This window comes from Brachycentrus maculatus, unplaced genomic scaffold (genome assembly GCF_059751285.1).
Source record: "Brachycentrus maculatus isolate JH-2025_06_01 unplaced genomic scaffold, ASM5975128v1 h1tg000166l, whole genome shotgun sequence".
NCBI classification, from domain to species: Eukaryota; Metazoa; Arthropoda; class Insecta; order Trichoptera; family Brachycentridae; genus Brachycentrus; species Brachycentrus maculatus.
Window position 1 is genome coordinate 987,000 of NW_028280919.1, and position 26,699 is coordinate 1,013,698.

A 26,699-nucleotide genomic window follows, 5' to 3' on the forward strand; every position below is an offset into this window, starting at 1 on the left:
ATATATATATATATATATATATATATATATATATATATATATATATATATATATATATATATACATATATATATATATATGTATATATATATATATATATATATATATATATATATTATATATAAATATATATATATATATATATATATATATATATATATATATATATATATATATATATATATATATATATATATATATATATATATATATATATATATATATATATATATATATATATATATATATATATATATATATATATATATATATATATATATATATATTTATATTCACATATATATAAATACAGTATATAATCATGGTCAATGCTCTGGCGCGCAGTGCGTGCGTCTTGCGTCGTGCGTCGAGCGTCGCGTTGCGTGCGTCGCGCGACGTGCGGCGGCGGCTGTTCGGTTTACGAGTTCCGACGAAGTATAGAAATAGCCTGTGGGGCTTACCGAGGCTCGGGGCCCGGCGGGGGGGCGGGGGCGGGCGCGGGGGCGGGGGGGGTCGCTTCCTCATTCAGGGTTCCACTGAGCACTTCACTGGTGGCACTGCACTGCACTGCACTTCACTGTCCGCCGGAGCGATCGGGCGGCGTGCGGCCTGCTCGGTGGGCCTGCGCCGTGTGGCGGCCGCCGGCTCCCCGCGCCCCCCGCGCCCCCTCCCCGCCCCCGCCCCGTGCCCCCCGCCCGACGCCGTGCATTTTTTTCTCATGAATGAGTTCACCTAAAAGGAAGCGCTGCAGATTGCCGCGGGCGCCCTCCGCCCTCCGCCTTCCGCCCTGGTCAGCACGACGAGCTTCACCCGCTAATGCCAATATTTCTTCAATCCTTTCAGTACAGTATCTTTTTAATAGTGGTTGTATGACATTCTCCTTATCATTCATCGATGCCAATACGGCTGTTCAAACTCATAACACAGTAAGGGACATTTTTTTTTTGTAGTACGTTTTTTGCATTTTTGGACTAAGTAGAATCTACTTAGTTCAAAATGCAAAAAAAACATACTAGAAAAAATGTCCCTTACTGTGTTTTGAGTTTGGACAGCCGAATATTCCTTCAATCCTTTTAGTACAGTCTTTTTAAGCGCCCTTGAGGTAGTGTTTTACGAAAATGCCGCTGTACAAATTATCCAAATTGTTATTGTTATTATTATTATTATTATCTCTGTAAATCAAATAAGTGGTTGTATGACACTCCGTAGTGTAATGGTCAGCACGCCTCCGTAGCGTAATGGTCAGCACGCTCGGCTACCGTTCTGGAGGTCCCGGGTCCAATTCCCAGGGGGGTCAAATAAATATAAGTGATTTTTTAACTCTAATATTTATTCAATATTACCCTGGACTGGTACCTAAAGCGGAGGGCTGATCACCTTTCCTTAGTGTTAGCGATCAAGATAACACTGTGTTTATTTAATGCAGTGCCCTATGCACCATTGGGGTGCGGATAAGGGTTTGAATTGAAAATGAAATGACACTCTCGTTATCATTCATCAATGCTAATATTCCTTCAGACGTTTTAGTTCATATTGCATAGTTTTCTCAATCACAACACTATCCTTCCAAATCGAATTAGTAAATGTTTGACACTCTCCTTATCATTCATCGTTCACTTTGTGTAGTGCCTGCTAATGCCAATATTCCTTCAGACGATTTAGTTCGTATGTTATTACGTACATTATTTTCTCAATCAAAATATCTTCCTTATCATTCATCATTTAACTTAGTGTAAGCTTTTATTTGGTAGATACCCTTTTATTTATCTCCTAATTGGAGATTTTTTAACAAGCATATGGACACATCCATAAAATATTGTACATTTAAAGTATACAAAATAAGGAAAGAATCTATGGCTGAGATAAGCATTATTGATAAAATTAAGAAAGTTGTGTAGAGATGATTTGGTCATGTGTAACGAATGAGTGAGGAAAGAAAGGTAAATCAAATTTATCAAGCGAATGTAGTTGGAAAAAAGGTGCAGAGCAAGACCGAGAAACACTTGGCACGATCACTGATCATTGATCATGTATGTAAGTATGTAAGTATTTTACTTGAAAGTGGTCAGGTCAGAAGTCGAAATAATCGGTGGGTATGTATGAGGAGATGCATGAATGTGGAAGAGGCGAAGAAAGTTTGCAAAAGCAGAGAGGTGTGCCATTCTATTCTCTCTGCCTATCCGTACGGGGAAGCGGTGTGATGGTTAGTTAGTTAGTTTATATTAAAAACGTTGTTAACTTTGTGGTATGGTAGTATAACACTCTCTTTACCATTATTATTTTACTTAATGTAATACCACTTAAAGACTCTATTACACGATTGCTGGTTTTGGAAAACCATTCCATCATCAGGTTAACTGCGGATTACTGTTTACAGTTGGGCGAGTATATCTTACAAATATTTTTTTAATCGGTATTGCCATATTTTTCTAATATTTCGTCGGAGTATTGTCATTTTAAGATAAAACAATTAAAAAAACTCATCGTCTCTGAAGAAATATACGTATTGAGGTTTTCAAAGCCTATTTTTTGTAGTTTGTACTGGTTCAAAACAAAATATAGGTGTAGATGAAGATTTCTACCCAAATTTATGGTTAGTTTTCAGAGTTTTTCAGGATTTTCAGTTCTCAGTAATTCGTCGTTAGTTTTTTGTGCAATCTTGTTTCATTACATAATTAGAAATATTTTCAAAAGACACTATTGTATGATGCTTCCAGAATTCTGCGATCTAAACTCCAGAATTCTGCGATCTAAAGCCAGATTAAATGCAAGTTTTTGTTCCCACTTTTATCTGTAGACATTGATAGGGTTGCGCAATTATTTTGACGTGATTCGTAAAGCGTCCTCGAAATGATTTTTGAATAAAACGACGTATAAATAGACCATTTAAAAAAAATATTGTTATTCATTGTCAAATTATGTAAACGAAGAATTTAAAATCTTTAACCAAATAGTACGTACTGCATGTACATAAATCCTTGATAACGTGCAATATTGTAGTGTAATAAATTTATAGTTAACGATTCAATCTTCGGACAATCTGATAAGAAGTACATGTATTTATGATTGACACTTGAATGTTAACATTAGATATTAAAAATAAATTGAATAAAATATATCAGGTATATGCGTGTTATCATAAACTTGACTGAAATTTTTAAAAATGAATTTAGTTGTCGACAAGGGATGGAAAAGAACAAGACCACAAAATGGTAGCATATAATATTTATATATTTATTTTACAATGATCATCTGCAGGTTGGTGCAGAGTAAAAGCTCAATTAATATTTTTCCTTATTTGAGGAGAGAAAATCGAAGTTATACGTTTTACATTGCAAGGAAAACTAGAAGGTAAAAACGCAGTATATAATTAAGATGTATCATATATTCTGGTTTAAAAACGTGAGAGGGTGGTTCCACTGGAGCACTGTTTAAAGCGGCTGTGAAAAAGTTAAAAAAATATTGATTGATTCCGTAGCCATCTTATGGTTATATCTATCCATTTTAAATTTCACTTGGTAAGTACCACTATTTCTTAAAATCTTTTGTTACACATGTTTCGATGCATTCCGTATTATTTTCTTGTGTTTGAAAATGCTACGGAACGCATCGAAACACGTATCACAATAGATTTTAAGAAATGATGATGTATTTTCCAAATAAAACTTAAATTTAAAATATTATGAATTTCTTTAATGATTGCCGACCCAGAGATGCATAACAATAAAAATAAAATGTTTTCCTAACCTTAGAAAATGCTCTCAAATTGTAAATCAATTTTCAATTTGCTGAATTCTTGGTTCGATCTAAGAGTTTACAAGCATTTGGATAGAAATTGACAATCGCTCTTGTATCCTATATGAAACTAAGTCGAGTCCTACTATAAGCTACTCAAATTGAAACTTATTAGCATAATCGAATGATATTTGTGTTAGTGATTAGTTATATTTTATAATTTTTTTCCTTTGAACGTGCTTCTTATGTTATGTTTTTTTTTATATATGCCTATTTACTGCAGAAATAAAAATAATTTAAAATAGGTTATTGCTTTATATTTTATATTTTGCCCTCTGTTTTATTATATGTTACTATCTTATTAGTTTTTCAGTCTTCTGTCTCAATCTCAATCTTCTACCTTAATCTCAAGTCCCAAAATTACTCACGGGAATATTACATATGTATGTGGCTTATGTATGTTACATGTTTAAATAAATAAACTTAAAGTGGATCGAACATAAGAACAGATTATTTCAATGTTGAGGTTCGATCTAATTATCTATAGATATATATATCTCTAGGATATTTATTCAGTTGAAAACGTGAAAAACTATTGAAAACGCCATGCCGCATAAAGACAGTTATATTACACAATACGAAGTATTCACGTGGATTGGTTTACCAGGTTAACAACACAAACAATATACGAAATTGGTCCACGTGTTTCGGTTCCTCTCGCCCCGGTGGGCGTGCCGCCCTTCCCGCCCCTGCGAGGGCGGAGCCGCCCCAGCCCCGCCGCCCCGCCGCCCACTCGGTCCTCCAGTGAGGTTCGCATTTCCTCTATCGATCTAAGCGGAGTCCCTTCTCATCCTCCAGGATCCTAAATGTCAAAGATGCGAGCTCGTCATTAAGGGAACATTGTGTTAAACCGACTATCCCGACTTCTGACGCACTTCGGAGGTTCAATTTTGTCTGACCTTTGTTATTTTGGAACATTTCAGTCATTAAGTAAATAGTAAAGTTCAAAGTTAACTCCGAGCGAGTATTAACAATTTATTTTAATTAAAGCCGAGCTGCCAGATACGTGAAATTAAATATGAACAAAGCAAACACACTAACAGGCGAGTGTACCGAGCGGAAATTTAATTGTGTCTTAAATAACATATTTTCGCAGATTTCATTCGCATATTTTGGGTGGTTTCATTTAAACTTACAATGGAAGGTTAACATGGAAAAAGATAAGTTTTCACCGCACTTATTTAATACATCTACGCTCCCTGGTAGAAGATATGGAAACCAGATACTACGTTTGCAGTATCACCCTAAAAATATTTATATTTATTTATATTTCTTATTTTCTTGTCACATTTCATGCCATTAAAAATTTGAAGCGAAATGGCAAAAGGATTTTTGGTGGGAATTTCTACACTACATTAATAAATAAAAAATACATTTAACATTTATAATGCAATACGCAAAAAGTAATTAAAATGACTCATTTTTATTTATAATTCTTCGGTTTCATAAAGGACTACAAATATAAGAAAAAAATTACGTAAAATGTTCCAAGTATACATAATAAATAATTGATAATTATCTTATTTATTTTAAATATATTTATGGTTAAAATTAATAAAGCAAAACAAAAACAGCATAATACATATAGCAGTTAACACAAAAAAGAGAAATACTGAAAAAAAATAAAGTTTGACGCATTAAAGTACATAACTGACAAGGCATTAAACCAAAAATATAGTAAAATGCATAGTGAAAAAAGTACAGGTTATAAAGGAAAATTTGAAGGATGCAAATATGAGAGTTAACTCACTAACCACATAACTAACCAACCATCACGCCTCTTCGCCATAAGAATAAGCAGAGAGGATAAAACGCCGCACCAGTCTGCATTTTCAAACATTATTCATCTTTTCCACTTTCATACATCTTCGCCGATCATTCATACTTAAGACTTGTCCACGCCGCAAATATTTGAAATACTTTATTATGCCTTCTTCTAAGTTACATTCATCTCATAGCTATGCTATACTAATTAACTAAAATTTTTCAGATATTTGGAATGAAATAATTAGCTTAGATAAAACTTTTTCCAAAATTCTAACAGACGAACAACAATCTTCTATTCAATTCAGCAGAAAAATTCATCACATAAGTGAAATTCTCTCACATTTCACTACACCTTGGAGATGATGCTGGATCTTCACTGGCTATAATGTTCAGAAAGAATCCTTTGTAAATTTTGCTGGAGATTGTTTAAATTTTTACTACAAAAGAAAATATTAACTCGAGATAATTCACACTTAGGGAGCTTTTGGTTCAGTAGGGGAAAATATCTAAACTCCGACGCCAATCCAGCATCAAGTTTGAGGACCAAGCCTTTACCTGAAACCGTTTGCCTTCACTTATCCTTACTTATCATTATTTATAGATAATTTTAATAATCCCAATCAGTTTTTATCATTTTATTTCTGAATATACATTCTCCAAATAATTGTCATTTCTATATTTCATATACTTTAAATAAAATTAGAATTATTTTCATAATTAATCAACGAATAAAAGCCTTTGACGCCTTTTCCTTTCCTGTTTTTTTTCTGTGGAGTGGTATAAATATATGACATACATCTGCGAGTGTTGAATGTTGAGATATTACATGTTTCAGCATAGTTAAATAAGTATATAGCACTCAGTATAAAATATAGTAAATAAAATATAATAAAAATATTTAGCGCCCTTGAGACGATATTTTGGTAAAATAGCGTGAAAAAAATTCATTCTTCATGATTACATTCATTTTTCCATATGTTCTCACTATGTGTAGTCCAAGAATTGCCTCCAGACTCTTTTGTTGGCTACCAGCTCCTTCCCATTCTCCCAACTCAAGTCCGCATCCCGAAGTTCAGACGAGAACTATCGACGAATTGTCAACAGTGGGCGTCCTGGGTTACGGAACCTGATACCTTGTGGAAGAGGCAAGCTCGATTAAGGTTCTCAGAAGCCATGCGAAGTATTTCCATAAATTCTGCATAATATCTGACCATGGATGGCTGCGTCTTATGCCCTATTTCCTTGTTCCTCACGAAGTCCATCTTGTGGGGTTGCAGCCATATTAGAAAATAGGAATTATTCAAACAATACTATTTATTTATATATTTTTTAATATGGTTGCAATTTTATTTAAATGATTTTAATTCATATTCTAGACATTTCTACTTAAACAATTATAAAAATTAATAACGCAGTTCTCTCCAATAAAGAGACTAAGCTCTTTTGCTTAGAGAGGGGCTTACACTTATTATTTATTATTGAAGAATATGTTTGTTGGATTTATAGTTTATTTTTACTAAAACCATTTTTTTTTGGATTAACATGTATATAACCATTTTCGTGTCTTATTTTTTTTTTGAATATCCGTAGGAAGGTAATTGATGTACATAGTTCCCAAATATTTGAAGTTCTGTTGGATTTCTTAAGAAAATACTGGCATATCGCACTCTGCTATGCAATGGTATTTGTTGGTGATCTAATAACATAAGTGGTCCATGTTATAAACGAAACCGATAGTTACAGACTAAATAGGTCTAAATGAAGGATAAGAGTTAGAGCTATCTTCGGGAGTTTATTTGCGTAACGTAAATGATCATTAATTCAATCCCGATGAATAGATTGATTGCATCATTTCCCGTCACCATTATGGGATCCTCATTTCCGGAGATAAATTCCGGTGTCGTTAATGTTCTCGATCAATGATAAAAAAGTCGAACGTTAGCTGCATGTCTAATTGCGATATAAAAACTAATGATTTCACACGAATAACACATAAAACCTTAGAAATTGTACTTAACCATATGTTGTATGATTTTACAGTTCCTAATGATTTAAAATAAATTAAAGCGCCAAATTGTAATAAGCGTTTATTTTTGGTTCAAAATTGTATTAAAAAATTGTCAAATTATTAACTAAGCTTTTTATATGACGGTTGAAGATGATGCTGAATACATCGAAACAAGTGTCATATTAGATTTGAAGAAAAAGTGGTATTTACTAAGAATTTTTTTAATTAAAAATCACAATTTACATTTAACCGTCTACGGTTTTCGATAATGATGTCGAGTATGTCAGAAACAAAGATGTAAAAGCGGTTTTAAATTTTTCAACTAGTTGGTTAAAAAAAAAAGGCTGTAAGCAGTCTAAAACCACTTTTGGTAATTTTAAACTGTTGAATTTTTTAAATATCAAAATCAAACACTACTTTGAGTCCATTTTTTTTTTAATATAAAAAAAATATTTTTTGTTTCGCCTCGTTAGAGCATTATCAAATAAAATACATATAGAATTTAGTGGACCCAAATCAGTGTTTGATTTTAATATTTCAAATGTAATACGGAGTTCTTCAGTTTCAAATTGCCATAAACGCTAAATCATTAAGTTAATCTGTTGAATCCAACATATGCAACGTAAGACATATTGACCCGAAGAGCCGACTAAAATCTCGCCCTGAAAGGTTGACCTAGCATATCGTAGTCGTACAGGAGAAAGTGACCAACTAACAGAAGGTAAAATGTTCAGGAGGGCCATTTAAGTCACTTTTGTTTGGCAACAAAATAAACATCAATGCAGTTAGTCATTTTGAACAAGTCAACATATTATACTTCCAAGTTTAAAAGCCTTTGGGATGTTTTTAGGGCAATATTAAGTAAGCTTGTAAGATATCAAATAGTCAATGATCACGTTTCTGTAAAAAAATGCACTTAGTCACTTTCTCCTATATGACTACGATATAACAGTCAGCTATTACCAATTTTTATCTGCTTGTATTTACTTAGAGTGAAACCCTGGGCAGAACACTGAAGCGTATAACATATCATCTTATTACCGATTAAGATTACACTGCGTCAATTGAATCCCTAAACAACATTAGCGAGAAAAAAGTTATGGCGCTCTTAAGGTGATTTTTCACGAAAATGGCGCTTTATACATTGTCTATTATTATTATCAGAAGAATTCAACCGCAGAGACATTACCAATTACGGATAACACTGTAAGTTTTAGTTGTAAACTTTTTTATGTCAAAAAATAGTACCACAATCAGTGTTTATTTTATAATTATTTATTTTTACCAAATCCACGTTAGTTTATTATTTAAATTACTTTTTGAACCAAATACAGGTTTTCCAATTCAAATTTGACGTTTTACTAACCAAATTGGACGCCTTACAAATACAATTTGTCGTTTAACAAATATAATTGGACAATTTTATCGTATTTAATAGATAAAATTAGTATTTTTAAAAATGTTTTCATATAAGTGGCGCGCTGTACAGACAAGCCTTTTAATACTACTTTAAATCATGAGTAATTCTCCAAACATATTCTCAAAATTATTTTTTTTTTACAAAATACAATATAACGTCCAATTCGATTTATTAAACGTCCAATTTTAAGTGAAAAACCGTAGGTATATGCATTCCACCATTAAAACTTTTAATTCGTTTAATATTTGAATTTGTATATTGAGTTGATCTTTTAGGGTGTTAGCGTTGTCATTGTTTTGAATGATTTCGGAGTACGGCATGGAAATGATTTTTATTATTATTATGAGCCTTATATGGATGCAATCTGCATTGCAGCCGCGCGCCTCAACCACTAATGCGGTCGGTTGTTTAGAATAAATCCTTTAATAAAACGATAAATCTAAAATAACTCGGTGTAACAATTTGCAGTGAGCACACGACCGACCAAAAGTATTATCAACAGGATGCTAGAATTATATGGAGTGTTTTTAATTGTGTATTCATTGAATATTATTACTACGAAACGATGGAACGCGTCGGAATCTCATTTCCAAACAGGATACGGGATCGCCATGAGTGGAAGCGTGTTGATTATTATATTATTAATTATTATCGGTCGCCTTGGATCGAGAGATGTACGATATGATAATATTATGTAGTTTGCGAGTGATTTAGGTCGCGATGTGAGGTGTGATGTGGGCTTTAAAAGAAATAGCCCATCAGAATGCTAGATAAATTAATCTATTCGAGAAAACTTCGTTAAATAGTACTGAAAAGTAGTATATTGGTAAATGTTTCTTTTGCTATTAATCCTTTACCCACATGTGTTATATAATATGTATGACTTTAAACTTTAATAAACTTACGGAAAACTTAAAATCTATAAAAAAATATCATAGGCACCTTTAAAACTAAATTTAAAAAACATATGTATAAGACTCACCCCTTACTAGACTCCAAACCAAGGACTATATTTTTTTAAATTTTTAATTTACTTTGGTTTAATTTACTTTGTTTATATAAAATAATAATTGTAAAACGAACTCCCTCTCTAAACGCAAGTATCTACTTTACTAGAGAGATAGACACGTTATATTTGAAATGTTTTGTATATTTACCAACTATTTTATATTATTTAAATATGTATTTTGTAATAAAAAAATCAAAAGAAAAAATGACAACATTATGAATTTTTTCTAAATCGCGAGTTAGGTTGAATTTACGTCCTTCTTTTGAAAATTCACTGTTTTTACTTTAGGCGGTAATTATCATTAATTGATTTGGCAGTCAATTTTACGATAATATGCATCCATTTTTAATTTAAATTTTACTTAAGTATCAATATTTCTAAAAATATATTATGACACGTATTTCCATGCATTCAGCATAATTTTTTAATGCATTACGAAGCACGTGTCACAATAGATTTTAAGAAATAGTGGTATGTACTTAGTGAAATTTAAATTTAAATATAACTATATCATTAACATTAAAAATTAGAATGACCGGTTATATTATGATTTTTTAAATTTTGTTTCACGGCAATATTTTTCTTTTGTTAAATGTGATTTTATAAATACACACAAAATGAAATTGCACGTAAAAAGTAAATGGTGAAGGAAACGTGTTTGAAAATACTACGTTGCAATTCGAATAGTTAAAAAGTGTTTAAGGAATTTATTAAAAATGTTTTAATTTTTACGTTAAATTTAATGAAGGGAGAAAATTTATAAAAATAAACTTTTTTATGTAACATAATAATTATAAATATACTTATTTTAGGGTTTATATATCGCCATGTTAGTACGATACTAACTCAAGAGCGCTTTAATAAAAAAGAAAAATTAAGAGATTATTTTTAATCGAAATGGTTTTGGGGACATGTTTTCATTTTTTTAAATGATCATTTCATTTTCATACTTTAGAACTTTGGGTTCCGAACCATTTTGATCCGCTGGTTACGATTTTTTACTGTTGTTTGTGTTATTCAACCAATTTTGAATGCACACAAAGTTAAATGCAACAGATTTGATTAAATGTTGTTGTTTTTTTATTTAAAGAACAAAGTAGCAAAACAAAGGTGAATTACATACTTAAAAGGCAGATTCAGAGGATAGTTCAGGATTTAAAAAATAATTAAAGTACCTACCTTCAAAGGTAATTTTTAGAGGATTTCTTTGCGAGAGATTATTCGACTTTACAAACGTATGATTTTTCACTTGATGTCTCAAAAATGGAAATCTCTGACAGAAACAGTAAATTTGCTCATTGTTAAATACTTTTTTAATTAAAAAAAGATGTTTGAGGCACTGATTAAGCTGTACATGCGCATGTTTTTACATGAACTACATTTTATATTCGATTAAGAGATTTTTCAAGACACAGAGAGAAAAAAAAACCGCAGTTTTTACAACAACAAACATTCAGTATCAACTAATGTACATTTTATTTTGTTGTGATTTTTAATGTAATGTTTCGTTTGAACAGCGACCGGGTATGTCGTTGCCGACTTCATCATCTCCGTTGAGTGATGTCACGAGTTTTGATTGAGTGATCAAAATAGACATCTGAACCATGAAACATATCTGAGATGAAGCAAATTAACCATGGGTTCAGCTTTGCCCTTCAAACACCACACATTCATCGCGAATAAATCCTCTTTGCTGGTGTCCACATATAATACAAAAACTTGATTTTTCAGGAGAACGTTTTTGAAGTTTAAAAATATAATACAATGTATTAAAAATAAATATCAAGTCACTTATTGAACTTTTTACTGTGCAACAGATCTTTTTAGGTAAAAACTGTTTTTTTTCTCCATTTGAAAAATATTTAGTATGTTTAAAAAAAATAATTAAACAATACCTTTTCTTCAAAATGCTAAAACAACAATTTCTGCCCTGTAGCGGGTAAATATTAAGTTAAAAATATGCCCCTTTTGCTGGGATATAGTACATTTTCTGGACATTCCGAAAACATGCTCATCTGAAAATTGACGATTTTTTATTTATGACGTTCTTAAAAGGAGTGAGCGATATGTTACATGGAAAAAGTACTTGTTTATAGACGAAGAAAACGGCCTAAAAGCGCTTTTAATCAGGTAGCCTGAGCACCTTTGGTATATTATAGGTTGAACTTATATTTTTGATACGAATTACTTGTAGGTAGATATGGGAAAACGCGACGCCAGGACCTCATGGAAAGTTATCCATTTGACAATATCGTAATGAATTTCAAACGTGTACATTTATTTGTATCAAAGAGGAATGAAAACGTGCTGAAAATGGCTAACTGGCATCCAAATGGCGAGATTTTATGCAAACACAACCATAAAAGAACCAAAGAGATTATTCTAGATACCTTACATAATTACTTTGTTTGAAATCATTTCCCTTCCTGAATTGTTTGATGGCGTTAGGTGGCGTAGCGTAGTTGGGTAGATGGTCGACAGCACAACAGGCGTCGTGGGCTCGATTCCCTCCAAATGCCAAATGAATTAAAGAAAAAAATATTTTCGATTGGTCTGGGTATCTGTGTTGTATTTTTCATATCAAACTATTGTTATCCTTACTATCCTACCTGCAGATAAGCCTCGAGACAGAGGCTACGCGTATTATACTTTTTTTAAAACTTAAAATTAATGTCGACCAGTTCGAAGCAAACGACTTCTTCCTCATGTCTCATTAATAATCAATTTAAGTTATTATTGAGGAAGAAACTGTTTGATTCGACACTAATTGAAATTATAATTAAGTTGTCATATACAGTGTCATATAAAGTGATTTTAAATCAAATTATTTCGTCAGTGATTGAAATAATATAACCATCTAACCATCACGCCACTTCCCCGCAGGGGTAGGCAAACGGAATAGAACGCCATACCACTCTGTCTTTGCAACCATTCTTCGCCTCGTCCACATTCACGCATCTCCTCATACATACCTGCCAATTGTTTCGACTCCTGACCAAGTGTGTGCCAAGTTTTCCTCTGTCTTCCTCTTTTTCCAACTACATTTGGTTACTAAATTTGTTTAACCGTTCTTTCCTCACTCATACGTTCCACATGTCCAAACCAACAAAGATTATTATATAATAAATAGAAAGTTAGTAGTGTCAAAAAATTAATAAATTATTATTGTTTATATTTATATTTCCCAATATAATATATATATATATATATATATATATATATATATATATATATATATATATATATATATATATATATATATATATATATATATATATATATATATATATATATATATATATGTATATACACATATATATATATATATATATATATATATATATATATATATATATATATATATATATATATATATATATATACTTTTGTCCGCCTCCGTAGTGTAATGGTCAGCATGCTTGGCTACCGTTCTGGAGGTCCCGGGTTCGATTCATAAATATAAGTGATTTTTTCACACTAATATTTATTCAATATTACACTGGACTGGTACATGAAGTGTAGGGCTGATCACCTTTCTTTTATGTGTAATCGATCGAGATAACACTGCGTTTATATGAAGCAGTGCCCTATGCACCATTTGGGTGCGGTAAGGGTTTAATTATTTATTATATATATTTGGAAAACTATAAAATATTATACGTGACGGAAAAACTTTTATTTGTATGGGATTTGTATAATTTTGTGACAAACAGCAAAGTGGTTTGTGCTTCAGCTTCAGTAAATCTCCGTCATAATTTAATTTTAATTTTTAACATTTAACATTTGGAGACAATTCTAGTGGTCAGCCCTGCTGCATTTCTCATTGACTATAGCAACATTTCTCATAATATCTACAACCGAATGTTGGGGAGGTGATTCAAAATACTGAAGGGTACCACCTTACTGATAGATGAGAAAGGAAATGGAGGGGGATTAGTAAATAATAGTAAGAAGAGCAAAAAGAGTTCGATAATTTAAATTTTTTAACAAAATTTTATTTCCGAATACCCGATCAGATAGATAGATAGATAGATAGATATAAAAATTATTATAAAGATAAATTAAGAATAAACTTTAATTACAAAGCAACACATTGTTTATTTTATTATTATACACCCACTTTACATATTATTTACACTTAATTTTCAAAAGGAAAATATTACCACGTTATAAAACGACAATTTTGTTAATATGGAAATGGATTATGAAACATTAGATGTATTAAAACAATTACTACAATATGTTCGGAGTGAGAGAGAAAAATTAGAAGATGATCAAAGAAAACGATTAAAAGATAATCAAAGAAGACGTGGAAATCTAAGAACTAGTGATAAAATTAAAGATAAAAGTCCATGTAAGATTTGTGAAAATTTAAATAAGGGAACTCGATATCACTCTGAAGCAACGTGCTGGTTTAAAACAAAGGAGGATGATAAGATTAATAATAAAAATGAAGATTTACAAATTACACAGAAACAGTGCTTGAAGAATGAAAATAAAAATAATGTGGAAAAAATTTCTACAAAATATAAAATAAAATATACTCCAGGAAAGAAGAATTTCGAATCAGATTGTGTGGGCAGGAATCCAGTATTAGAATCGAAGGAAAATGCAAATGAACAATTAAAAGTTGTAAATTTGGTTAAATTAGAAGATATTTCAAAAGATCAGAATAAAAATGAAGACATACAAATAACACAGAAACAGTGCTTGAAAAATGAAAATAAAAATAAAGTAGAAAAAACTTCTACGAAAGATAAAATAAAATATTCTCCAGGAAAGAAGAATTTAGAAGTAGATTGTCTAAGCAGGAATCCAGTTTTAGAATCGAATGAAAATGCAGATGAACAATTAAAAGTTGTACATTTGGTTATATTAGAAGATACTTTAAGAGATCTGAATAAAAATGAAGGAATTCAAAAGAAAAAAACAAATGGATTGAAAAAAACTGTGTCTACTTTAAAATGGTCAAGAAAAAAAAAATACAAAAAAAGAAAGAAAGAAAAAAGAAGAAAAAAAAAAAGAAAGAAAAAAAAAAACTTTATCACATCACTAAACTTATACCAGTTTCTTCACTACAAGAAGATGATCCGGAGGACGAGTGAAAATTTTACTATGAATTTTCATCCCCAAGGGGGGAGATGTAATAAAATAACTAGGTACCTACCTATACATTTTATTAAGTACTTACAAAAAGTACCTACATAAAACAGTTCTACCACCAGATGCCGCATGCGTCGCTCAGAAGAAAACAAAAGACTTCCGATAATATTATTAACTGTCAGAATCAGATAGATAGATAGATAGATAGATATAAAAATTATTATAAAGATAAATTAAGAATAAACTTTAATTACAAAGCAACACATTGTTTATTTTATTATTATACACCCACTTTACATATTATTTACACTTAATTTTCAAAAGGAAAATATTACCACGTTATATATATATATATATATATATATATATATATATATATATATATATATATATATATATATATATATATATATATATATATATATATATATGTATATACACATATATATATATATATATATATATATATATATATATATATATATATATATATATATATATATATATATATATATACTTTTGTCCGCCTCCGTAGTGTAATGGTCAGCATGCTTGGCTACCGTTCTGGAGGTCCCGGGTTCGATTCATAAATATAAGTGATTTTTTCACACTAATATTTATTCAATATTACACTGGACTGGTACATGAAGTGTAGGGCTGATCACCTTTCTTTTATGTGTAATCGATCGAGATAACACTGCGTTTATATGAAGCAGTGCCCTATGCACCATTTGGGTGCGGTAAGGGTTTAATTATTTATTATATATATTTGGAAAACTATAAAATATTATACGTGACGGAAAAACTTTTATTTGTATGGGATTTGTATAATTTTGTGACAAACAGCAAAGTGGTTTGTGCTTCAGCTTCAGTAAATCTCCGTCATAATTTAATTTTAATTTTTAACATTTAACATTTGGAGACAATTCTAGTGGTCAGCCCTGCTGCATTTCTCATTGACTATAGCAACATTTCTCATAATATCTACAACCGAATGTTGGGGAGGTGATTCAAAATACTGAAGGGTACCACCTTACTGATAGATGAGAAAGGAAATGGAGGGGGATTAGTAAATAATAGTAAGAAGAGCAAAAAGAGTTCGATAATTTAAATTTTTTAACCAAGATATATTTTTTTATTATTAATAAGATTCACTGTATAACTATTTCCGAATACCCGATTGGAAAAGTATTATTTATTTTACGTGTTTTATATTTCTTTACAGCTTAAGTGATGTAAAATTATTGATATTTTTTTACTAAGTAAATAACACTATTTAATACATAAAACTTAAATTAAAAATCGACGGATTTTGCAACAAAGTGACTGCCGAATCAATTGATGAAAAGTATGTGAAATTGTCAAATATATAAGAAGCTAAAAATGAGTTATACACAAAGTAATTTAGGCATCAATTGGAGTGATTATCGAAAATGATCGAATCTAAAAACCGAATTAAATAAGACTGCACATTATTTAAACCGGGTTTTTAATTCGATTTCTCATGCCTAGTAGGAATTTAAAAAAACGATAGTAAAAAAATGTCATTGAATGTAAAATAAGTAAATAAAATATTTTTACCTTTAATTGCACCAAAACTCCATGCAAAAAATAAAACACTAATCTCCTTTTTAAGTCAACGATTTAAACACTGTTTAAAACAATTATTATTTGAGTATGAATATTCACAGCACTCACTCAACACACAACTGAAATTCTCAGCGCCAATAAAAAGAAGAAAAAAAAATCTGATTAACACACCCTACAGATTGAACTTCCGGAATGGTTTGTTCCCACCGACTTCGCGTGACGGAGGCTTTGAAGGAAGTGAGCATTTCCCCTGGAATATGTCACTTCCGGCGCATGCGCCACTACCACACTTGTGCGGGGCGTGACCTAGACCCTGCGAGACCTCCCATCCACCCCCGCAAGACCCGTTTCCATGGAAACCATCAATCGAAATAACAACCCCGAAATTTCTGAGAATTCATTAACAAACTTTCATTCTCAAAATACTGAAATTTACTGAAAGAATCACACGTATGGAAGGAGAAAACAACATTTTTCTTAGTAGGAAAATGATGTTTTACTTAAAAGTCCTGAAAATTTTCCATTATTTTTTTGGTTTGTTGTTGTTTTGGTGATATTGAAAATGTTGTGCTTCCGGTTGATCTGACGAGCCAATAAGGGGCTGGTCGCCGAAGGCTCCTCCCTGACGGGGGTTCTGGAGATGAGGCAGGAAGGTGGCAGAAGGTGGTGATGCAGACTATACTTTGGTAGCTCTCGATCAATAACCAAAAGGTCAAGGGATCATGCTCGCCCTATCGTAGTTTATTTATATTGCACTGTGCTTTCGTGTTTTAAACAATGTATACATACGAAGATACATACAAGCGTAAACCATACCTAGATAATGCTATTTTTCAAACAATCTGCTTTATGGTGAAGTTGCCAAAAAAAATCAAAACTTTGAAATACAGAAAATTTAATAAAATTGTTTTTATAAAGAAATTTTAAGTGCAGATTCTTCTGGAAAAATGTATGATCTGAATCAAATTATAATAGAAAATAATGACTTTTCAGGTTATTGTTTTTAAATTTTTTGAAGTATATACAGTCAAATACAATAAATAGACTTTGACTAAACTCAAGTTTAAGTTTTTGGCAAATAGCATCCTTCTTTAAGATTTTTTATTGGTACCTCAAAAATATTTTATACGAAGAAGAATATGGAGGTCTCAGAATTTTTTAAGCTTACGACTTATAAATTTATACAAGAAAACCTATACATAAATTTATTTGATTTGATGTATTAAATGCCATGTCGAATATTTAGTTAAAAGTTATAACACATTGATGAAAACATTACGTATTATTCTTCTTCTTCTTCTTATTGTAGGCCTTACGGCCTGTTTTTAAGAGGGATTAGCCTCCTGCGACGTCGATTCCCAGCTATCGGCCCATCTCTTTGGTGGTCTGCCCGGGAGTCGTCTACCATGGGGTTGGCCGTACAATGCGATGTGGGGGAGTCTGGATGGTTCCATTCTCCTCACATGCGCATACCATTGTCTTCTTCGTTTTATTATTACGTATTATTGACTCATTTAAAACACGTATCAACTAAAATAATATTTATACAATAATAAAACTTTATAAAATGGAAATCAATTGTAAACAAGGAGACGCACGTTTGACAATTTCCAAACGCTTACAAACCACATGAAAATTGATTATCATACACAATTATATATATTTTTAACAGGAATTTTAGAAAGAGAGGACCATTTCGACGGCCCCTACGTAAAGTACTCTATCTGCAAATCTTTTACGTTACAGGAGAGAGATTAGAAGATTTTTTCAACGTATTCCTTTTTTGTTAATTAACGGTTTTATCTGAAATTACAAACTTGTATTATTCATTAAAAACACGATAAAATAATGTATTAAATCGTTTTAAGACTTGCTATGTCAAAATTAAGTAGTTAGCGTTTTAGGAGTTCATTTCATTTCGAAAATTCGATTTAGATAGCGTCAGATACGCCTGAAAACTAGGCGTAATTTATTTTATATATTTTGTTTGTTTGTAGATACCGGTCAGTTGATAACATACACCAAATAGCTTAAAATTGATAAAAATTTAGTTAGAACACTTTACGAAGGGCACGTCAATTTTACTTTTAAATGGTTTATAAAAAGTGTGAAATTTCAAGTTTTCATTGATAGCGGTTAAAGTCTTCTTATGTGAAACTTGAAAATGTGGAAAATTGTATATTTTTAAGTATTACTTGGTAAATTCTACTATTTCTTAAAATATATTGTAAATGAATCTATGCGGAATGCATCGAAACACGTGTCACGATAGATTTTTAGATGTAGCGGTATTTACCAAGTAAAAATTAAATTAATAATGGTGATATTCTGAATCCATCTATGCGGGATGCAGCTAAACGCGTGTCACTAGATTTTATTAAGCAAGCACAACGTAAATTAAAAATCGATAGATCAAAGCAACCACAGAATCGATTAATGGAAAATTTTATAAGTCACGCAAAATCAACTTTCGGGTCACATTTCACTGGGTCAAATGTGACCCAATATAAGTAAGTTTGCACGTATCTAATAGCTCACTCCTTTCAAGAACGTCATTTTTCAGGAGAACGTTTTTGAAGTTTAAAAATATAATACAATTTATTAAAAATAAATATCAAGCCACTTATTGAACTTTTTCCTGTGCAACAGATCTTTTTAGCTTTTTTTCTCCATTCGAAAAATATTCAGTATATTTTAAAAATAATTAAACAAAACCTTTTCTTCAAAATGCAAAAACAACATTTTCTGGCCTGTAGCGGGTAAATATTAAGTTAAAAATACGCTCTTTTGCTGGGATATAGTACATTTTCTGGGCATTCCGAAAACATGCACAACTGAAAATTGACGATTTTTGATTTATGACGTTCTTGAAAGGAGTGAACGATATGTGTTTATGTAAATAACCGTTGAATGCAGAATTGAAATAAATAAATAAAAAAAACTTCAAATCGTGAATCGCAAGTACATATTTCGTATTGATAATATGTATTATAATTGTTCTCTGATCCCGAGTCCGTGTGACATCCACATCACCTCTGTCGCGTTCTCAACTCCTAGTACTAGCGAAGCGTGTAATCAAGGTGACATTTGTAATGACGATTATGAGTATAATGTGATGCACATCACATATGTGAGTACGTGCCACAGCAGTTTCTATTGCGTCTATGAATGGAGTACGGTAGGTACCTAGACAAACTGCAATAAAAAAATCAATAACTGGTTCGTCATGAAATGCTAATATTTATGTAATTAATATTTAAATTACTAACGTTGTGATTTTCCGTTTTATAATTTAACAAAAAAATATTTTTTACAAAATCAATATCCTTATAATACATCTTATGTCGCTCACTCCTTTCAAGAACGACATAAATAATTTAAAAAAAAACTTGAGTTTTCAGGAGAACTTTTTTTAAGTTTAAAAATACAAAACAATGTATTAAAAATAAATATCAAGCCACTTATTGAACTGTTTACTGTGCAACAGATCTTTTTAGGTAAAACCTTAAGGCTTGTTCTCCGTTTAAAAAATATTAAGTATATTTAAAAAAAAAATAATTAAACAACACCTTTTCTTCAAAATGCAAAAACAACACTTTCTGCCCTGTAGCGGGTAAATATTAAGTAAAAAATATGCCTCTTTTGCTGGGATATAGTACATTTTCTGGGCATTCCGAAAATATGAAAATTGTCGATTTTTGATTAATTACGTTCTTAAAAGGAGTGAGCTACATGTGATGTCGACTGGAATTTTCCGAGTGTGCCATTGTTGTTTCGGGCTGATGGCATGGTATTTCACCAGCAGTTAAAAACAGTGGGAACGAGATAATATTTAGAAAAAAACTAAGAACGCACTTATTTGGTAAATCACTTCCATAATATTCTAATACTCATTTTATTCACAGCTAAGAGTCCTTGAGGTATTTTTTTACGAAAATGGCGCTAGACAAATTTTATATTTGAAAAGCATTATTGACTTTGTGTTAAAGTAATATTAATATTATATAACACTCTTCTTATTATTCATCGTTCACGTAGCCGAAATTATTATACAGGTACTTAACTTACCTTACTTTACCTTATAATCATTTTTGGTTAAAAACGCTTTATACTCGTACGTGGTTAGTAGCTAGTTCGAGTAGTAACTAAATTTCTTTACTTACATTTCCTGCATTACATCAGTCATATTTAGATCGTATACCCATGAATCTGAAGCTCAGTACTGATCACCTTCATGTACTTAGCGAACTACACATCGATAAGGTGCAGTGCCTTATGCACCATTGGGTGCGGATGAGGATTAAAATAAATTATAGGAAGGAAGGTAAGGCAATGAAATAAAAAAACATTTATCATACAATATAAAATCCCATTCCTATTATATATTTAAATATATTTTTACATGTGATTGATATCAACAAGTTCATCGAAAAAATTACACGTATATTTTAATATCGACAAGTAGATAATAGATAATGTATGAAGCTATACAAATTAAAATACATGGAGGGTTATAGTAAAAAAAAACTTTATTTTACACTCTTTACCTTTAAATTATCTCCACACTCGCCCTTAATAGGGTTTATTCATTCAGAAGGAATATCGGATGAAATATACCATATATTACGTTACATTGAAAAAGGTTTATTTAAATTTCACTTAGCAAATACCACTATTTCTGAAAATCTATCGTGACACGTGTTTCGATGCATTCTGCATCATATTAAAATTTTTACTTTATTATTTACATTTTCATCTTTTTAATTTTTATGTTTTTGATTTGATTTTAATTTTTTGTTTTCTGTTAGTCATGTATTTTGGATTTTATATTTACACTTTTCTTCTAGTTTTACTTCTTATAATATGTATTGTATTCTTGCCAGTGCCCTTTACTATGGCCTGAATTATATTGTATACCCACACACAGGCCATGCCTTTGTAGGATCTTTTTTTGTATTTATATTTTATATATATTTTTCGATTTTGTATTTATATTATGTTGTATAATCCAAAAGAATTAAAAATAAATAAAAAAAAGAAAAAAACATCGCTACCGTATGTTTCAAAATTTAATACGGTGTTGGAGAATGTTATATGGTATTTGAAAACGATTCAGAATGCATTTAAACAAATGTTACAATAGATTTTAAGAAATGGTGGTATTTACCAAGTGAAATTTAAAATAAAAATGGATAGATATTACTACAATGTTACGATTCGATTCATGAAAAAAATGTCTTTTAATTAACAAAATTCCAAATTCAATTCAATAATTTCATTAATTAATTAATTGAATTTTGCGGGATTTGATATTTTATTATGAATACAAATCAAACCAGGATTTATGAATAAACCTGAAACGCATATTTAAGTACTAAATGGTCGAGAGACTTCAATGTGAGTCACAAAGACAAATTTCTCTAACATAAATGGTGTTTGATTTATATAAATAATATCATATTTTTTGTGAAGAAGTATATTATACTCAATTGGTAAAAAAAAATCCACGATTTTTTCCACATTTCTGAATACGGAAATCTAAGCACAGGACTGATCACCCTGCTTCCACGATCGCCGATCGATTTTTTTTACCTTTTTTTGATAATTAGCTTCATTTCTCAACTAATAGCGCAATAATCAGCCATACTTCCAGTAGCATTCTATTGAGTTGCTACTGACATGTGAAAGGGATCCTAGACCGTTGTATGCATAGGAATTGCAAAAATTAATGCATGATGATGATGTTGAATAATGGGCAGAATGGTGAACGTTAGACAGGTGTAAAAGTGATCACATAACGCTTACTCCTTTCAACAACGTCATAAATAAAAATTTTTTCAGGGAATCGTTAAGTTTAAAAATACAATAAAATGTATTAAAAATAAATATCAAGCCACTTATTTAACTTTCTATTGTGCAACAGAACTTTTTAGGTAAAACCTGTATGTTTTTTCTCCATTTGAAAAATATTGAGTTTATTTTAAAAAATATATTAAACAATACTTTTTCTTCAAAATGCAAAAACAGCACTTTCTGCCCTGTAGCGCGTAAATATTAAGTTAAAAATATGCCGCTTTTGTTGGGATCTAGTACATTTTCTGGGCATTCCAAAAACATGCACAACTTAAAATTGACGATTTTCGATGAATGACGTTGTTGAAAGGAGTGAGCGATAAGTTAGCCAAATGTCACGTCACAGACTTCCATCTTCTTTCATATAAAAAACGATAGATGTTTCATCTTTAGTTGAGATACCTATAAAATTGATATATCATCCGTAGGGTGTGTGACAGAATATAATATGGTAAATTGTTCATATTACTTCACATACCTACTGGAAATCAAGACACACACAAAACGTTAATTTTTTCATCCCGATAGATAATTTTATAGCCATCTATATTGAGATAGTGATTGGTCTAATTACTTTTTAAATAAGCATACATTGAATAAAGGCAAAGTCCTGCGTTCCTGATTCTTGAATTAAGAGTGGAATATGTTTAATGGTGTACAGATGACGGAAGTGAGGGAGCATAGGGTGAAGGATCTAGGGAGACTAACTCAAACACATTAGCAGTGTTTAAGTCACACAAGGCAGTACGAGTATGCAACCAGGAATGCCCTAGCCATTAATGCAATTAACCCTTTTCTACCTCCTATTTATTACTTTTCCATACAGCAGTTAACATTCCATAAGGCATTTATTAAAAAAATACTGGATATGAAAAAAAAACAGACTAGAAAAGGTTAAAATATTTTTTTAGGGTTGAAAATTATAAAATACGTTTAGGATATTTATATTATTTATTTAATTTAAAAATACGTACTTTATAATCGTAGACATTATAATTAAATTGTATTCAGAACTAGTAAAATAATTAGCAATACATTATTTAAAGATTTTTTAATAATACTAAGTTTTGAAAAAAATCTCGAAATGAATATAATATTCAATTTCATAATAACGTATATTAATTTTTTCTAAAATAATTGTTTGCTTGTTAAGGGCATGTTTTCAATATGTTTTTCCTAAAAACAATCGGAAGGACAAGCAAAATTAAAAACCTCTGTATTATAGAAATTACAAATAACATTTGTGTGATTTCATTTTCCGTTAATGAGTAAAAAAAATAGTTGAATTTTAAAAGTAAGCCAGGCTTCTTATAGCTAGAGAATACTAGATCTTGACGAATACGGCATCAATCAATAAGTACAATAATTCATAAATACAAAATTTCGACTATTACGAAATGTCAATTTTAAAATAAATTAGGGCAAAACTGTCCTACCAATACAATGTATGTATCATAAAATTATCTGCGACAGTAAAAAATAATTTATATAATGATGAAATTCACGATAAAAAAATGGATTCCTAATTAACTTTTTTATACATCGTAGACTGGGATTGGTGTTGGATCAGTTCTATACATAAGTATGTACTCCGAGCATCTGAGCATTTCGCCGCATTCTGCAGACACTTGCATTATATTTAAGATAAATTTTAGAAGATAATAATTTTTAAAAAAAGTCACTTAAATAATTGTAATTTGTACAGTTGCGTTGCCGGCCTGAGGCTGCGTATGTTTGGCTCTGTACATTTTACGCATTCCACTCAGAGCAGTAGCGGAATCTTAGACAATCTGCGCAGTAGAGAAATTTAAGACAGTCTGCGTAGTAGAAAAATCTTACACAATCTGTGGAGTAGAGAAATCTTAGACTATCTACGCAGTAGAGAAATCTTAGACAGTCTGCGCAGTAGAGAAATCTAAGACAGTATGCGTAGTAGAAAAATCTTACACAATCTGTGGAGTAGAGAAATCTTAGACTATCTACGCAGTAGAGAAATCTTAGACAGTCTGCGCAGTAGAGAAATCTTTCACAATCTGTTGAGTAGAGAAATCTTAGACAATCTGCTCAGTGTGAGAATCTTAGACAATCTGCGCAGTATCGGAATCTAAAACAATGTACGCAATACAAAATTCTAATATAGTCTGCGCAGTAGCGGAATCTTAGATAATCTGCACTGCATCGGAATATAAGATAAACTGCGCAGTAGCAGAAACTTGTGCAATCTCCACAGTATAGAAAAATTAAACAATGTGCGCAACACAAAAATCTAAGACAGTCTGCGCAGTAGCGAAATCTTAGATAAACTGCGCAGTACCGTAATCTTAAACAATCTGCGCAATACAGAAATCTATGAGTCTGGGCAGTAGTAGAATATTAGAGAACCTGCGCAATACAGAAATCTATGAGTCTGCGCAGTAGTGGAATCTTAGACAATCTGCGCAGCATCGGAATATTAGATTAACTGTGCAGTAGCGGAATCTTAGACAATCTGCGTATTAGCTAAATCTTAGACAATCAGCGAAGCTATTAAAAATAACGCGGAGATTTCACAATATTTCAGGTTTAATTTATGTATAGCTGCGTCATCTTGTCTGCGAGTTGACAGTTTTGTATAATTGTGCGAATTGGCTCGGAAGAGATGACTGCCAGGGATCCAGGATCCAGGAGGGTGAATGTCTCCAGCGACTACAAAATCTGGAAGAGGTTTTTGAGCTCCACCATCAGCTGCCAGTCAGTCTTGACGAGGTCGTCTCGGAAGTAGTCCTTGCAGGCGTCGATGCTCTGGCGGGATATCTGGGAACAAGGAATGAAGAATGTCAGTACAATAAAGTTAAATACGATAAATGAACAAAATTAAATATCAATAAAAACAACGAAAATCATTTTCCAATTCTGTAGCCAAAAAAAATGCTGACAAGGTCATATCCAATATACAAAAAAAATACTGACAAGGTCATTTCCAATATACAAAAAAAAATACTGACAAGGAATGAATATTTTCCATCTTTTACGAAGCTTGGATATTCATGAAAAAATAACTGGTAATGATTTAACTGGTGATGAAGTCCTATAAACCTCACAAGTAAAAAATGTGTTTTGCCTAAGACGTTGTATGTAAAGGGTCCGCCAAATAACATTTTTTTTTTGAAAATGGGGCGCAAAACATCGAGTGTAGCTTCGGCTGTGTGGCACGTAGCGCCGTCCTGTTGAAACCAAATGTTGCCAATATCCTCCTCTTCAATTTTTGTGAACAAAAATCCGTTCAACATGGCCCGATAACGATCGCCATTGACTAACGGTCACTCCTTGCTCATTTTCAAAGAAAAATGGCCCAATTATGCCTCTGGACCAAAATCCGCACCAAACAGTGACTCGTTTTGGGTGTACCGGCTTTTCAATGTATGCGTGCGGGTTTTCTGTGCCCCAAATACGACAATTTTGCTTGTTTACATACCCGCCAAGATCAAAATGAGCTTCATCCGAAAAGATGATTTTTTTTGGCAAAATCGGCATCTTCTGTAAGTCGAATGTCGCAATATTTCCCAGCGTTGTTCAAGCGTATACACAACCATATTCGCTCAGCGGAAGGATAAAACTAATTATCTGTCAAATCAGACATGAGCTAAGTGTTACCATTCACGAAATAAGCACTAGTTGAAAAAAAAAACTTTAGATGGCGGACCCTATATATCGTGAAGACCAGAGAACTGTATCCAGAACTGTATCTTGAGGAAGACAAACGCAAATATTTGTCCGGTGCATTGTGAAGTGCGCTACTGTACCCACTACCAGTTCCTGCTCTCCTAATCTCTCCCGTGGGACGTCTCCTTCATATTGATACGGGCTCCGACAAGATAAGGCCTTCCGTGTCACTCAATTTACAATATACACAATCTTCTTACAACTATGTCTACAATATGTCCATATTATTTGACATACACGGATTATATAATTGTACGATTTCAAAAACACGAAACGAAAATAGTAACTGATATCTCAAAACAGATGAAGAAGAATTTGGAAGTCTGGGGATTTACAGGGCTTATGACCTGCCATAGTTTGGATTAAGTCTGATTAATTTACACGTGTTACATTCACCATCCTATCCATGATTGACAATCACACAACTCAAATTTCAAAAGTTATATTTATGC

At 31.6% G+C, this 26,699-nt stretch overlaps 2 protein-coding genes across 3 annotated transcripts in view; both read right to left on the minus strand.

The window, feature by feature from the left end:
- Positions 1–16,808, minus strand: part of sty (sprouty signaling antagonist) — a 108,689-nt gene extending 91,881 nt beyond the window's left edge. Inside the window, exon 1 of one of the 2 annotated variants that reach the window (XM_088261715.1) lies at positions 462–633. The gene's annotated coding sequence lies outside the window, so the exon portion shown is untranslated. Of the gene's footprint in view, positions 1–461; positions 634–16,683 lie in introns of those variants that run through there. The other variant, XM_088261716.1, reaches the window with a different exon arrangement.
- A 7,686-nt stretch (positions 16,809–24,494) lies between these two features.
- The window catches only part of eIF5B (eukaryotic translation initiation factor 5B), a 165,776-nt gene continuing 163,571 nt past the window's right edge, over positions 24,495–26,699 (minus strand). The window contains exon 16 of the mRNA XM_088261796.1: positions 24,495–25,338. Within this exon, the coding sequence (XP_088117922.1) occupies positions 25,231–25,338 (108 nt within the window). The 3' untranslated portion in view covers positions 24,495–25,230. The remainder of the gene's footprint in view (positions 25,339–26,699) is intronic.